General features: G+C 49.1%; 1 protein-coding gene across 1 annotated transcript; it reads right to left on the bottom strand.

Moving 5' to 3' along the window:
* Positions 1-5,768: 5,768 nt before the first annotated feature.
* On the bottom strand, positions 5,769-13,085 carry and2 (actinodin2; the record flags this gene model as incomplete). Its single annotated transcript, XM_084458359.1, has 7 exons — positions 5,769-7,082; positions 7,754-7,905; positions 8,289-8,330; positions 10,017-10,096; positions 10,692-10,771; positions 10,870-10,944; positions 13,080-13,085. The coding sequence occupies 7 exons, from the start codon at positions 13,083-13,085 to the stop codon at positions 5,769-5,771; spliced, it is 1,749 nt and encodes a 582-aa protein (XP_084314485.1).
* Positions 13,086-15,376: the final 2,291 nt, after the last annotated feature.

Raw genomic sequence — 15,376 nt, 5'->3', positions numbered from 1 at the left:
CTGATGGAACATTATTATTTGTGTGCATTCATGTGGCAAGTAGGCCTATTTCATCTGAGTGGGTAAAGTGATCGTGCCACAAGAACAAGGTGAATAGGGGGATGTTCTTATACAAGGGGACAGAAACAAAGGGACAGTGCACTGGGGGACGTGCTTGTGCAACAGGGCTAAATGTGTTTTTGGGGGAAATAGTTCAAAATATTCCCACATTCTGGATCGCCTCTTTCCACTTGGTGCCTCCATCATTGCAGAATCACTTCCAAGCAGATGTGCCACGCTGTCAGAGGTTGTGCCACGCTGTCAGAGGATGTGCCACGCTGTCAGAGGATGTGCCACGCTGTCAGAGGTTGTGCCACGCTGTCAGAGGATGTGCCACGCTGTCAGAGGTTGTGCCACGCTGTCAGAGGTTGTGCCACGCTGTCAGAGGATGTGCCACGCTGTCAGAGGTTGTGCCACGCTGTCAGAGGTTGTGCCACGCTGTCAGAGGATGTGCCACGCTGTCAGAGGATGTGCCACGCTGTCAGAGGATGTGCCACGCTGTCAGAGGTTGTGCCACGCTGTCAGAGGATGTGCCACGCTGTCAGAGGATGTGCCACGCTGTCAGAGGTTGTGCCACGCTGTCAGAGGCCTCCTCGTCCTCCTCAGAACACCCGGCCTCCTCGTCCTCCTCAGAACACCCGGCCTCCTCGTCCTCCTCAGAACACCCGGCCCGACCCAGAGCTGCACAGCAGCTACAATTCAGGTTCTGATCAGATTTTGAGGCAGAGCATCTGATTTAGAAGACTCCCTCTCTCTCTCTCTCTCTCTCTCTCTCTCTCTCTATCTCTCTCTCTCCATCTCTCTCTCCCTCTCTCTCTTCATCTCTCTCCATCTTTCTCTGTCTCTCTCTTAATCTCTCTCTCTCTCTCTCCACCTCTCCATCTTTCTCTCTCTGTACCCTCATTCCAAACCAAACAAGATAGATACTATGAGATATGAGAGACTGTCTCTCTCTCCTATGCCTGCTCTTTCTCTCCCTGGCGCTAGGGGGCAGTACAGATCCATGACAAAGTCTATCAGAACCGCTCAGTGTCTCCTAGATTGGGTTTGAAAGGCCATGTGTCATGGAGTTAATGGATTACAGAACCAAGTTGGATCAGATCTGCAGACAACCATCAATGTCTCCTTATCATTACATTACATTACAGTCATTTAGCAGACGCTTTTATTTAATAATTGCATTAAACGTAGGAAAAGCCAATGTACTGCTACTTGTCAGAACTCACAAAAGCATCTCCTTTCCAGTCGCCCCGAGGTAGCAGAGCGTAGCGGTGGGGAGGGGGTGTAGGGTTTGACCATGGCCTGGAGGTAGGAGGGGGCTGTTCCTTTCATTGCCCTGTAGGTTAGCGCCAGAGTTTTAAACTGGATGTGAGCCGCTACAGGGAGCCAGTGTAGGGAACGGAGGAGGGAAGTTGTGTGGGAGAATTTGGGGTGGTTGAACACCAGGTGAGCAGCAGGTCCAGGGGTTTAATGGCTGACGCCGGGGCCCCAGCGAGGAGGGAGTTGCAGTAGTCCAGGCGGGAGATGACCAGGGCCTGGATGAGCACCTGCACCGTTTCATTAGTGAGGAAAGGGCGAATCCTCCTGATGTTGTAGAGCATGAATCTGCAGGAACGTGTGACGGATGTGACATGTGTGGAGAACGACAGTTGGTCATCCAGGGTCACAGATTCCTCGCAGTCCGAGTCGGGGTTAACACTGTGTCTTCCAGCCAAGCACCCAGCTATGCGTGTCTCCACTTGAGTATCAGAAGGGGGAAATGACAGAACCAGTTGGGCGTCATCGGCATAGCAGTGATAGGAGAAGCCATGCAAGCGAAGGACAGAGCCCAGAGATGTAGGGTAGAGGGGAACCAGGAGAACCCAGGACAGAGCCCAGAGATGTAGGGTAGAGGGGAACCAGGAGAACCCAGGACAGAGCCCAGAGATGTAGGGTAGAGGGGAACCAGGAGAACCCAGGACAGAGCCCAGAGCTGTAGGGTAGAGGGGAACCAGGAGAACCCAGGACAGAGCCCAGAGATGTAGGGTAGAGGGGAACCAGGAGAACCCAGGACAGATCCCAGAGATGTAGGGTAGAGGGGAACCAGGAGGACCCAGGACAGAGCCCAGAGATGTAGGGTAGAGGGGAACCAGGAGAACCCAGGACAGAGCCCAGAGATGTAGGGTAGAGGGGAACCAGGAGAACCCAGGACAGAGCCCAGAGATGTAGGGTAGAGGGGAACCAGGAGAACCCAGGACAGAGCCCAGAGATGTAGGGTAGAGGGGAACCAGGATGTAGGGTAGAGGGGAACCAGGAGGATGATGTCTCACTGGCGGGTGGGAGGAGAATGACAAGACAAGCTGCCTCTGTCCTCACATAGTCTGTTCAGTAGACTGTCCTCACATAGTCTGTTCAGTAGACTGTCCTCACATAGTCTGTTCAGTAGACTGTCCTCATATAGTCTGTTCAGTAGACTGTCCTCATATAGTCTGTTCAGTAGACTGTCCTCACATAGTCTGTTCAGTAGACTGTCCTCACATAGTCTGTTCAGTAGACACCACCAGTGTCACCAGTATACAGCCGGTTATAGCCTATTCAACAGAAATATCTGATATAATCTCTCTATATTCCTTTATTACCCTCAATGTTTATAAACATGTATTACCCCTGATGTTTATAGCCTATGAGAACATAGAAAAGGACAAACAATAAAGTACGTTTCCCTCGTACTGCTGTGAGGCACAACTATGAGAGCTACCCCAAACCATCAGCCTGCTGGCCTTGTCAATGTGAAACCAGTCAGACTATCAGCCTGCTGGCCTTGTCAATGTTAAACCAGTCAGACCATCAGCCTGCTGGCCTTGTCAATGTGAAACCAGTCAGACTATCAGCCTGCTGGCCTTGTCAATGTGAAACCAGTCAGACCATCAGCCTGCTGGCCTTGTCACTGTCAAACCAGTCAGACCATCAGCCTGCTGGCCTTGTCAATGTGAAACCAGTCAGACCATCAGCCTGCTGGCCTTGTCAATGTCAAACCAGTCAGACCATCAGCCTGCTGGCCTTGTCAATGTCAAACCAGTCAGACCATCAGCCTGCTGGTCTTGTCAATGTCGAGCGTGATTGAAAGGCTGCCAGCGGTATGCGGATAAAACCTTAAGTGAGCAGCAAACGTTCGGAGCACCTCGGCGTCCTCTCCAACTCTGGTAGAACAGGAGAACCCGACAGAAAACACACATTTACAAGACGACACCGGTAATTAAGGAGCATGTTTGCGCGGGCTGGGCTCAGGTGCTCATTAGCGCGCTGCGCTAGCTGCCTGTAAAGCTGTCAGCGGCGGTGGAGCCCCGTCTGGGGCGAGTGTTTGGGCTGCTGACAGGAGCCATGCAGGCGGGGCCCCGGGCCCTCTGCTGGAGACAGCTGCAGCTCACTAAATTATTAGCTGTGAGCAGGTCTATTCAGTGCTTCTGGCTCAGGGGCTGGGGGGACGTTTGACATATTGTGATGGATGACATTGAGATGCGCTGACGCTCACTGTGAAGCTGCACGGTGAAGCTGGGCTGAACCTCTTCAACTCCACGGTTCTAACCCTAACCCTAACCCTCAGTTCTCTTTCTTATCCAATAGATTGTTGATTTGCAGAAGACGACCTCCTTGGTCTAAACATGTTTCTCTCAATCAGAGGACTACCTCCTTAGTCTAAACCTGTTAGCCTTTAGCCTTGTTATAAGGTTACTTATGATCATATACAATGGTTCAGATCAAAACGTTGACAAAACTAGCACTTTTGAGAAAGTCTGATAATTACTCTACCACCGTTTTTGTCATACAATGGATGTGGGTGGGCACCTTGAAAAATCATTCAAAAAGATGTTAAACTCAATTTCAAAGACAAGAAACTCACCGAGGTGTTAGTTGGCGTTCTGACATATAATTCGCCATAAAGTAAGATTCTAGTTCATCTGGAAAGGCTTTTTAAAATATTTAGCATTGAACTATTTAGTCGCAGCACATACGTGTGTAAACTTCCGCGTGAACTGATTCCGATGTCAGCTGTTAGCTACAGGTCCCACTCGGTACAGCACAAACTTTCCTCTTCGGTGGGCATCTGTCGGCAATGTTTGCAAGCACACCAGCAAACAACCGTGGTTCGTGGTATACCACCTAAACGGTGGTAGAACAATTATCACTCTCTCAAAAGTGCCAGTTTTGTCAACGTTTTGATCTGAACCATTGTATATGATCATAAGTAACCTTATAACAGGGCTGAACATGATTTCCCCTTTACTACTCCTTTAACAGGAAAACATATGCCTGCACCAGTGTGTGTATATATGTGTGTGTGTGTATATATGTGTGTGTGTGTGTATATATATGTGTGTCCACCTAGACCCTCATATATTTGTGTTTTGTCTCCTTCGTCCTCTTCCTCCGCCCGGCCTGACCCAGTGAATCTTCATCGTGTTTCACTGCCTTTCTGACTAGTGAAGAGCTTTACTCTGCTCAACCTGAGCTCTGACTAGTAAAGAGCTTTACTCTGCTCAACCTGAGCTCAGACTAGTAAAGAGCTTTACTCTGCTCAACCTGAGCTCTGACTAGTAAAGAGCTTTACTCTGCTCAACCTGAGCTCTGACTAGTAAAGATCTTTACTCTGCTCAACCTGAGCTCAGACTAGTAAAGAGCTTTACTCTGCTCAACCTGAGCTCTGACTAGTAAAGAGCTTTACTCTGCTCAACCTGAGCTGTGACTAGTAAAGAGCTTTACTCTGCTCAACCTGAGCTCTGACTAGTAAAGAGCTTTACTCTGCTCAACCTGAGCTGTGACTAGTAAAGATCTTTACTCTGCTCAACCTGAGCTCTGACTAGTAAAGAGCTTTACTCTGCTCAACCTGAGCTCTGACTAGTAAAGAGCTTTACTCTGCTCAACCTGAGCTCTGACTAGTAAAGAGCTTTACTCTGCTCAACCTGAGCTGTGACTAGTAAAGAGCTTTACTCTGCTCAACCTGAGCTCTGACTAGTGAAGCACTCTGGCCAACTGAGTTGTTTGTAAATGGGCTTTAGAAATCAGTTTGATTTGATTTTAGTTTGATAGGGGATTTCTTTGTAACATATCTTGTTTCATGGCTGTTTTCTGTCGTGTGCAGTATTTTACATCAATGCCAGCAGGTTGTTGATAATCAGAAGAAAACAGTTTTGTTTTTGAACTTTTTTATTTGGAAAAACAAATCGGTAATGGTTTTGAGGTTTAAAGCTACAGAAAAACTATGAAAACAACATTAAATACACTTGAAAGGGAAGGTTCACAACATAAAGGGACATGGACAATATACAACACACTATATGCATACTTTGCATAGACACAAATTCTGAGTAAACCACAATCAAGAACATTACACTACCCCTATTCTAAAACACACAACTATACAGAGGATTCTCTACAGAAATACAATGTACTTAATGCACACATTTCACATGGTTTTCTATGGGACCATAAAGCCTACAGGGGCATGCTGAGACCTTCCTAATATAACAGATACCAGCCTCCTCCAGACACGCTGAGCCACTATGAGCCTCCTCCTAACCCCACCCTGGATCTCACGTATGGGCCTGAGTGTTGATGAGACCCTGGTCACTCTGATGTTATGTGTGTGTGTGTGTGTGTGTGCATGCGTGAAAAACACTTGGCTCACTTTCCTCCAGTTATCTGGCTTTGAGGTGATGTGTGATGTTGTGATATGTTGTTGTTATTGTTATTTACTTCTTGTACTGACTCATGTACCCTCTGAGGAAGTCTTCGAACCGTGGGGCGGGATACTCCGGGGCGGCGTGGGGGTGTGGCTCTGCGGCGGCCTCCTGCTCAGGCTCCTCCGCCTGACGGGCCGGCTGGTCGGCGGGGGCGGGGTCAGCGCGGCGCAGGCGGCAGTTGTAGTCGAACTCCGGGTCACAGTTGGGGTCGGGCTCGATCACGCCGTCCTGGGAGGCACCTGCGGGGGCAAAGTTGCTGCAGCTGGGGTCATAAGGGTGGCAGGGGGGGGGGCCGGGGGCGGGGGGGGCGGCGGCCTTGCCGTCATCGCCGGCCTCCACGGGCGTGCAGCCTTGGTCGTAGTGCACATAGCAGTCGTAGCCCTCCTTGGTCTTACCTTTGACCCCCAGGCGCGAGCGCACCTCGAACCGTGGCAGGACTAGCGGGGGCTTGCGCAGGGCGGCCGCCGCCCCCATCAGGCAGTAGGGGTTGTAGCGGGGGTCGCAGGCCAGGACGGGTGCAGGGGGGGCCGGCGCGTCCTTGGGGGAGTACTCCAGCACGGGCTTGGTGAGGCCGGCCAGCTTGGTGGCGGTCAGGGGGTTGCAGCCCTCGTCAAACAGGGGGTTGCAGTGCTGCTCCTTGGGGGGCTCCTCCGAGGCCGGGGCCGGGGCCGGGGGGGAGGCCACGCTGCCCACGCACAGGGGGTCCACGTCCGGGTTGCAGGTGGGGTAGAGGTGGAAGTAGCCGCTGGGGGACTTCTTCACCAGCAGAGGTTTGCAGTAGGGGTCCTTGGCGGGGTCGCAGCCCAGGGCGGAGTAGGAGGGGAGGGGCCCGGGCGCGGGGCGGTACCCGTAGGCGGCGCGCAGGTGGTACTGCAGGCACTCCACGTCCGACGGGTTACAGATGCGCAGCAGCTCCGTCTTCTGCTCGGCGCCCAGGAAGGGCTCCAGCACCGGGGCGTAGTAGAAGAACCCGCTGGGGCTCTTCAGGGGCCCGGGCAGCAGGGGGGTCAGGATGGGAGCAGGGACCAGGGCGGGGGCGGGCTTGGGGGCGGGCTCGGCTGCCTTAGGGAGCATGGGGTAGAGGCAGTAGGGGTCATAGAAAGGGTTGCACACCATGACTGAGGCGGCCTTGACGGGAGCAGGCATCACCATCTTGGCTGTGGGCTTGCTGGTGGACTCTGCGATGCACTCGGGGTCGTCCGAGTCGGCGCAGGTCTTGTAGATCTCACTGAGATGGGTGAGGTAGTGGTTGAAGGTGGGGCCCTCCTCCGACCGGTGCTTGTTCTGCAGGTAGGCCCGGTACATGCGGTCCAGATCCTCCACCTGGAACAGAGACCGTACCACTGTTCGACTATAGTCTATATAGACCGTACCACTGTTAGACTATAGTCTATATAGACAGTACCACTGTTAGACTATAGTCTATATAGACAGTACCACTGTTAGACTATAGTCTATATAGACCGTACCACTGTTAGACTATAGTCTATATAGACCGTACCACTGTTAGACTATAGTCTATATAGACAGTACCACTGTTAGACTATAGTCTATATAGACCGTACCACTGTTAGACTATAGTCTATATAGACCGTACCACTGTTAGACTATAGTCTATATAGACCGTACCACTGTTAGACTATAGTCTATATAGACCGTACCACTGTTCGACTATAGTCTATATAGACCGTACCACTGTTAGACTATAGTCTATATAGACCGTACCACTGTTAGACTATAGTCTATATAGACCGTACCACTGTTAGTACAATAATTTACTGTAATTTCCTATATGGGATTTGTTTTGCCCTTATGCCGTTTGTTTTACATTTTAAGAATAAAAAAAAACGTTGACCAAAATGCACTGTGATTTACAGCAATGCTTAGTTAATGGAGACAGCAGTACTGTACTGGTTTACAGGCCTTTGCTGTAAAGATATCAGTTTGTTACAGTGCAGAATCAACAAAACAAACGAAGCGCGACCGTCACTCACTCCTTCCTGGTTCCCCGTCTCCATGAAGTACTTGTACCAGCCCCAGAAGTCGGGCAGGCGCTTGAACATGGGCAGCGGCAGCGGCAGACTCCTCCTGCTGCGAGACGGCTCCTCCAGCCTGGACATGGCCTGGCTCCGCCCCCAAACAGACACTGCTGAGACAGCACCATGGAAGACGACAAGGATCAAGTCATTATAATGAACTCTGTATGTGTGCATATGTACATGCATGTATGTTCCATTCCATGTTCCCCCTCTATCTGCTCTGATTAAGGTTCTCCTCTATCTGCTCTCATTAAGGTTCTCCTCTATCTGCTCTCATTAAGGTTCTCCTCTATCTGCTCTCATTAAGGTTCTCCTCTATCTGCTCTCATTAAGGTTCTCCTCTATCTGCTCTCATTAAGGTTCTCCTCTATCTGCTCTCATTAAGGTTCTCTATCTGCTTTCATTAAGGTTCTCTATCTGCTCATAAAGGTTCTCCTCATAAAGGTTCTCCTCATAAAGGTTCTCCTCTCATGAAGGTTCTCTCACTCACCCTCCTCCTCCTGCTGCCTGACTGGACCGGCCCCCAGGAGGTCTGGAAAAGAGGAGTGGGAACGTGAGCGGAGTGGAACCAGATGTTCTGTCCCTCCAGACAAGGGCCCCTCCAGACCCCCTCTCTGTGCCCCACCCTCCAGACCCCCTCTCTGATGCCCCACCCTCCAGACCCCCTCTCTGATGCCCCCCCCTCCAGACCCCCTCTGTGATGCCCCACCCTCCAGACCCCCTCTCTGATGCCCCACCCTCCAGACCCCCTCTCTGATGCCCCCCCCTCCAGACCCCCTCTCTGATGCCCCACCCTCCAGACCCCCTCTCTGATGCCCCACCCTCCAGACCCCCTCTCTGATGCCCCACCCTCCAGACCCCCTCTCTGGGGGGGGGGGGTGGAGGGGTCTAGGGGGGGGTGGAGGGATGGGGTGTGGGGGGGGGTGGAGGGGTCTAGGGGGGGGTGGAGGGATGGGGTGTGTGGGGGGGTGGAGGGGTCTAGGGGGGGGTGGAGGGGTCTAGGGGGGGTGGAGGGGTCTAGGGGGGGGTGGAGGGGTCTAGGGGGGGTGGAGGGGTCTGGAGGGGGTGGAGGGGTCTAGGGGGGGGGGGTGGAGGGGTCTAGGGGGGGTGGAGGGGTCTAGGGGGGGGTGGAGGGGTCTGGAGGGGGTGGAGGGGTCTAGGGGGGGTGGAGGGGTCTAGGGGGGGTGGAGGGGTCTAGGGGGGGTGGAGGGGTCTAGGGGGGGGTGGAGGGGTCTAGGGGGGGGTGGAGGGGTCTAGGGGGGGGTGGAGGGGTCTGGAGGGGGTGGAGGGGTCTAGGGGGGGGTGGAGGGGTCTAGGGGGGGTGGAGGGGTCTAGGGGGGGGTGGAGGGGTCTAGGGGGGGGTGGAGGGGTCTAGGGGGGGGTGGAGGGGTCTGGAGGGGGTGGAGGGATGGGGTGTAATATGCTACTGTTCCCGACTGGAAGTGAACCCATAAAACTACAAAGAGCACGGGCACACTACTGAGAACCTGCCCAAAGCAACCAACACACACACACACACACACACACACACACACACACACACACACATCTCCAGTCCCAGTCTGTAGTCTCCAGTGTGCTGCTGAAGCACCAGGGGGTTCCTAAATAACATCTCCTCCCGTATGAGCTGGAGCAGCAGGAGGTCTCCTTCAGAAGTTTACGACTCCGGGGAAAAAAGCCCCGTCAGCTGATTCCACCACTCAGCTACCTTAGATCTGCTAATGAGAAACACTGCAGCTCTGGAGCAGCTCTGCCACGGCCTCTCCTGCCCCGCGGGGGAACACTATACTAGGACATTAGTTAAGAGCCTGTGTGTTCTAAGAGCCGATAGATTCATCTGTGTTCTAAGAACCGATAGATTCATCTGTGTTTTATAGGAACCGATAGATTCATCTGTGTGTTCTAGGAACCGATAGATTCATCTGTGTGTTCTTAGAACCGATAGATTCATCTGTGTATTAAAGGAACCGATAGATTCATAGATTACATACATGTTTATCTAATCACCCATGAAGACTCATCAACACTGACATTTTAGCACTATGTATATTTGTGCCTTTATTCACACTAATTTGTGGCAGTTGATAAAACTCTTAGTGTGAAGAATGAAGGAAATATGACTTAAATACCTAGAGAATGGCTACAGTGAAATATTGTTATTTTTCTGTGCCCCAGATAACTGGGATGTCCTACAGGGACTAGAACAGGAAAGTCTTACCTGGTAATAAGACGACCGCCAGCAGGATTCCAGTGAAGGCCAGCGAAGACGAGGGTCTTCCAGCACGCGCCATGTTCTGTCTGCAAGAGAGGTCATCTTCTGATCCACACTGAGACTATATACTGATCCACACTGAGACTATATACTGATCCACACTGAGACTATATACTGATCCACACTGAGACTATATACTGATCCACACTGAGACTATATACTGTACCACACTGAGACTATATACTGTACCACACTGAGACTCTCATTTCAACAGCTCACTTTTTTCAAGTCCATATTCTTAAAATATCTGACCAGTCATTTAGTACTGTACACATTGTACACAAGGTAAATTAAAATAGAAGACAATAAATTCAGAATAGATACCAGGAACATGAGATGGGCACTGCCATTGGTTACTAGACTCAATGCTGAACAATATTTATGATCTAAATGTTTGTTTTTGCTTCCAATAAAGATTGAACTGATCAATTCTACTACAGCAAAACATTATCACTGTAGGGATCGATTCTGTTCACATTCAGACATTACACTTTTTGAGAATTCTCCAAATACAACCAACAAATTTGAACCATAATTGCAAAATAAAAACCCAACCAATGATTAATTGATAATACAACCTGTACCTGTAAGGGTGTTGAAGTTCAGACCTCCTAGGATCACCTGAAGAGCCGCTGGCTCTCTGGACTCTGTGCTGTGGGGTCGTAGTTCGTCTGAGTCGTGTCCCTGTCTCTCAGCTCCCGCTATGGGACAGGTGGGCAGGGAAACATTTTTAAGGAGCTCGTTGATCATTAAAAACAAAAAGGCATGTAATATGACTGAGACATGCTGTTAGGCTCACCGGGATTGGCTCCTGCTCCACCGTAGAGACGACCAATAGGGGTCCTGTAATTAGGAGCAGAGAGACGGCAGCCAGCTGGAAGAACACGAGCAGAATGCCTTTATATATCACACAAAGAAGACTAGCAGAATGCCTTTATATATCACACAAAGAAGACTAGCAGAATGCCTTTATATATCACACAAAGAAGACTAGCAGCATGCATTTATATATCACACAAAGAAGACTAGCAGATGCCTTTATATATCACACAAAGAAGACTAGCAGAATGCCTTTATATATCACACAAAGAAGACTAGCAGAATGCCTTTATATATCACACAAAGAACACTAGCAGAATGCCTTTATATATCACACAAAGAAGACTAGCAGAATGCCTTTATATATCACACAAAGAAGACTAGCAGAATGCCTTTATATATCACACAAAGAAGACTAGCAGAATGCCTTTATATATCACACAAAGAACACTAGCAGAATGCCTTTATATATCACACAAAGAATACTAGCAGAATGCCTTTATATATCACACAAAGAACACTAGCAGAATGCCTTTATATATCACACAAAGAAGACTAGCAGAATGCCTTTATATATCACACTAAGAAGACTAGCAGAATGCCTTTATATATCACACAAAGAAGACTAGCAGAATGCCTTTATATATCACACAAAGAAGACTAGCAGAATGCCTTTATATATCACACAAAGAAGACTAGCAGAATGCCTTTATATATCACACAAAGAAGACTAGCAGAATGCCTTTATATATCACACAAAGAATACTAGCAGATGCCTTTATATATCACACAAAGAAGACTAGCAGAATGCCTTTATATATCACACAAAGAAGACTAGCAGAATGCCTTTATATATTAAACACCACAGTCTTCACTGTGTAACTGTCTGTAACTCACCAGGTAAAAAGTAATGTGAAATAAGTCAACACTTGTGAAATGTGTTTCCTGCAGATGAACGCTCAGTGGATTCTAGTACACCTTTCTTACAACACGAGTCACGAGTAACTCTTCCACAAGTGTGTGTGTGTTTTCTCAAAGAGGAGACAGGTTCAAACAAATAGCAGCAATTGCACATGGCTGGAACTCTGAAGCACCTGTCTGTCTGCATCATCTGTGGGTGCTGATACTCCACCTGTCTGTCTGCATCATCTGTGTGTGCTGATACTCCACCTGTCTGTCTGCATCATCTGTGGGTGCTGATACTCCACCTGTCTGTCTGCATCATCTGTGTGTGCTGATACTCCACCTGTCTGTCTGCATCATCTGTGGGTGCTGATACTCCACCTGTCTGTCTGCATCATCTGTGGGTGCTGATACTCCACCTGTCTGTCTGCATCATCTGTGGGTGCTGATACTCCACCTGTCTGTCTGCATCATCTGTGGGTGCTGATACTCCAGCGTCTACAGAGAGCTGAGGACTAGGAAGTGATGCTCTCTTATGTAAGAGCCAACTAACCAGACGCTCTGCTGCTGGCCCAGCCTAACCCGGGCCAGCCTAACCCGGGCCAGCCTAACACGGGCCAGCCTAACTCGGGCCAGCCTAACTCGGGCCAGCCTAACTCGGGCCAGCCTAACCCGGGCCAGCCTAACTCGGGCCAGCCTAACCCGGGCCAGCCTAACTCGGGCCAGCCTAACTCGGGCCAGCTTAACCCGGGCCAGCCTAACTCGGGCCAGCCTAACTCGGGCCAGCCTAACTCGGGCCATCTTAACCCGGGCCAGCCTAACCCGGGCCAGCCTAACTCGGGCCAGCCTAACTCAGGCCAGCCTAACACGGGCCAGCCTAACTCGGGCCAGCCTAACTCGGGCCAGCCTAACCCGGGCCAGCCTAACTCGGGCCAGCCTAACTCGGGCCAGCTTAACCCGGGCCAGCCTAACTCGGGCCAGCCTAACTCGGGCCAGCCTAACTCGGGCCATCTTAACCCGGGCCAGCCTAACCCGGGCCAGCCTAACTCGGGCCAGCCTAACTCAGGCCAGCCTAACACGGGCCAGCCTAACTCGGGCCAGCCTAACTCAGGCCAGCCTAACTCGGGCCAGCCTAACTCGGGCCAGCCTAACACGGGCCAGCCTAACTCGGGCCATCTTAACCCGGGCCAGCCTGCCAGCTCACTGAGCTGCTCCAGCTGAGGCCTCGTGGGAATCCTAGCTTCACTCAGATCCAATATGAATCCATGAGGTTGAACACGTTCTGACCGGCATGGCCGTTAGTTATCTTGGCTATTTTAGCAATATTTTTGAAACATGCAGCAAATTTGTTAGCATTTCCAAATGTCTATATCAGTCGGTTGTACTTACTGAGTGAGATTTTGGTGCTTTGATATTGTATTATTAGCTTTTTTTAAATGTTGTATTTTACTTGATTTATTATCTTTATCTTATTATTATTGTTTTATCTTCCATCTTATTTTTCCTGCTTTTTGTTCATTTTATTTCTATGTGAAGCACTCCATGCATGTACATTTTCTGCTGCAAAGCACTTTGAGCTGCATTAATTTGTATGAAAGGTGCTATACAAATAAAGTTGTATTATTATTATTATTAGGCCTTGTTGTTGTTGTTGTATAGTGACAGATAGGCTTAGTTAGTGACCCCAGTTGGCAAACACCACGCCATGTTTTCCTTCAGGTGATGAGGTCATGTGTTCTGCTGATCTATGATTGGTTGTGTAACATCCCAGCAAATTATATATTTTAGGATAATTTAGTTCTTGAACTGTTTCACAGTCACGGTGAGAAATACAGGACAGTTTTATACACATGGAAAATCAAGAGAGTAACATTTGTGTGAAAGCCAATGAAGCAGTTTCAAACCACTGAAAAACTCATTAATAACCAACCCTGGTTATAAAAATGATGATGCTCTGACAGCCACTTCCAGCGGTTTGTCAGTTGTTATCCTGCATGTTGTTGTTGTCCTGCATGTTGTTGTTGTCCCTCATGTTGCGGTACACAGCTGCAGCGTAGTACATGATGTAGTCATCAAAAGTAAACAAAAGAATCTGAGGTGTAAGATGGTGAGAATGAACAGACAGGACATGTGATTGGAATAGTGACCTCACTGACCTGGTCACCACCCACCAATGTCTCCCAGTGATTCATGTGATCACAGCACTGGGTGATTCATGTGATCACAGCACTGGGCACATTCAGAAGTTATTAACAAGTCATTAGACCACAGACACTGTGTCCAGTGTAGAGCAACATTTATTTATTTTATTTGTTGACTACATTATATTTCATGATTCCAAACCAAATACAACCTCGCTGTCAATATAGATGAAACATGTCAAACTATGTGCAGTAAATCAACACTTGACTGATTTGTGTGAAAACAAATAATTCAGACTATTCAAATGATTCTATGCAGACCACCATTCATCATGCGCCATCTGTAGTTAAGGGCGACTGTATATGGGCCTGTTTGGGTTCATATGTAATTATGTTCAGAGCACCCTGCAAACAGCTGGTCTTCAACACACAAAACCTACAATCCGGTTTGGGAGCAGTTTAAGACATGAACACCATGAAACTAATCATTTGACCATACCATATATGGGGGATCCTTGGGATTTTAAGAATTTTGCAACATCTGGAGCTCGTTGCGAATATTTCTGGGGGGGTTTTAAAACCTAGTAGCCTACAAGCACACCTATGAATGGAAATGACAGGTCATTGGGAAGTAAATGGATAGTTTGGCAGAGCAGCAAATAGGAAGAAATTATGTCCATGGAGTTTTGTGCATGCATCAAAATAGCCTACCTAAACACAAAAAAACAATAAAATAAAAAAAAAACTAAACACAAAATCTACATATTCCACTGGATGCCATTGTCAAAAAGGTATTTTAAAGGGGAACGCCACTGTCATAGCAAGTTTAGCTAGGTCTGCCCACGCAGGTTAGAATTCTTTTAACAACGAAGTGCAGTTTTCTTGGTTGAGCTGGTGAACGTAGAAAAGACTGCGGAGCTGTAGACAGAGACAGTTGACAAAGTGTGCTTGAGCATAGACTTATTTGCCCTTAACTCTGCTTTGATATTAATGGCAATCGAAAGCCACCTCGCTGAACCTCACAGCCACCTTTCCATTTTGCCAACAGACTTTATTTCACCTTGATCTACGCAGGTTCTCTTAAAATAGGAATCTTGACCATTTCTTTATATTCCAAGCAATTGCCCACCGTATTTGCCAGACGGGTTGTCGTGGCCGAGTGGTTAAGGCGATGGACTAGAAATCCATTGGGGTCTCCCCGCGCAGGTTCGAATCCTGCCGACAACGAAGTGCACTTTTCTTGGTTGAGCTGGTGAACGTAGAAAAGACTGCGGAGCTGTAGACAGGGACAGTTGACAAAGTGTGCTTGAGCATAGACTTATTTGCCCTTAACTCTGCTTTGATCTTGATGGCAATCGAAAGCCACCTTGCTGAACCTCACAGCCACCTTTCCATTTTCCCAACAGACGTTCTTTTACCCTCATCCATTCAGGGTTCCTTTTA

Source organism: Borostomias antarcticus (genome assembly GCF_949987555.1).
Source record: "Borostomias antarcticus genome assembly, chromosome: 24".
Classification (NCBI taxonomy): Eukaryota; Metazoa; Chordata; class Actinopteri; order Stomiiformes; family Stomiidae; genus Borostomias; species Borostomias antarcticus.
This window is presented reverse-complemented; position numbering and strand designations above follow the sequence as displayed.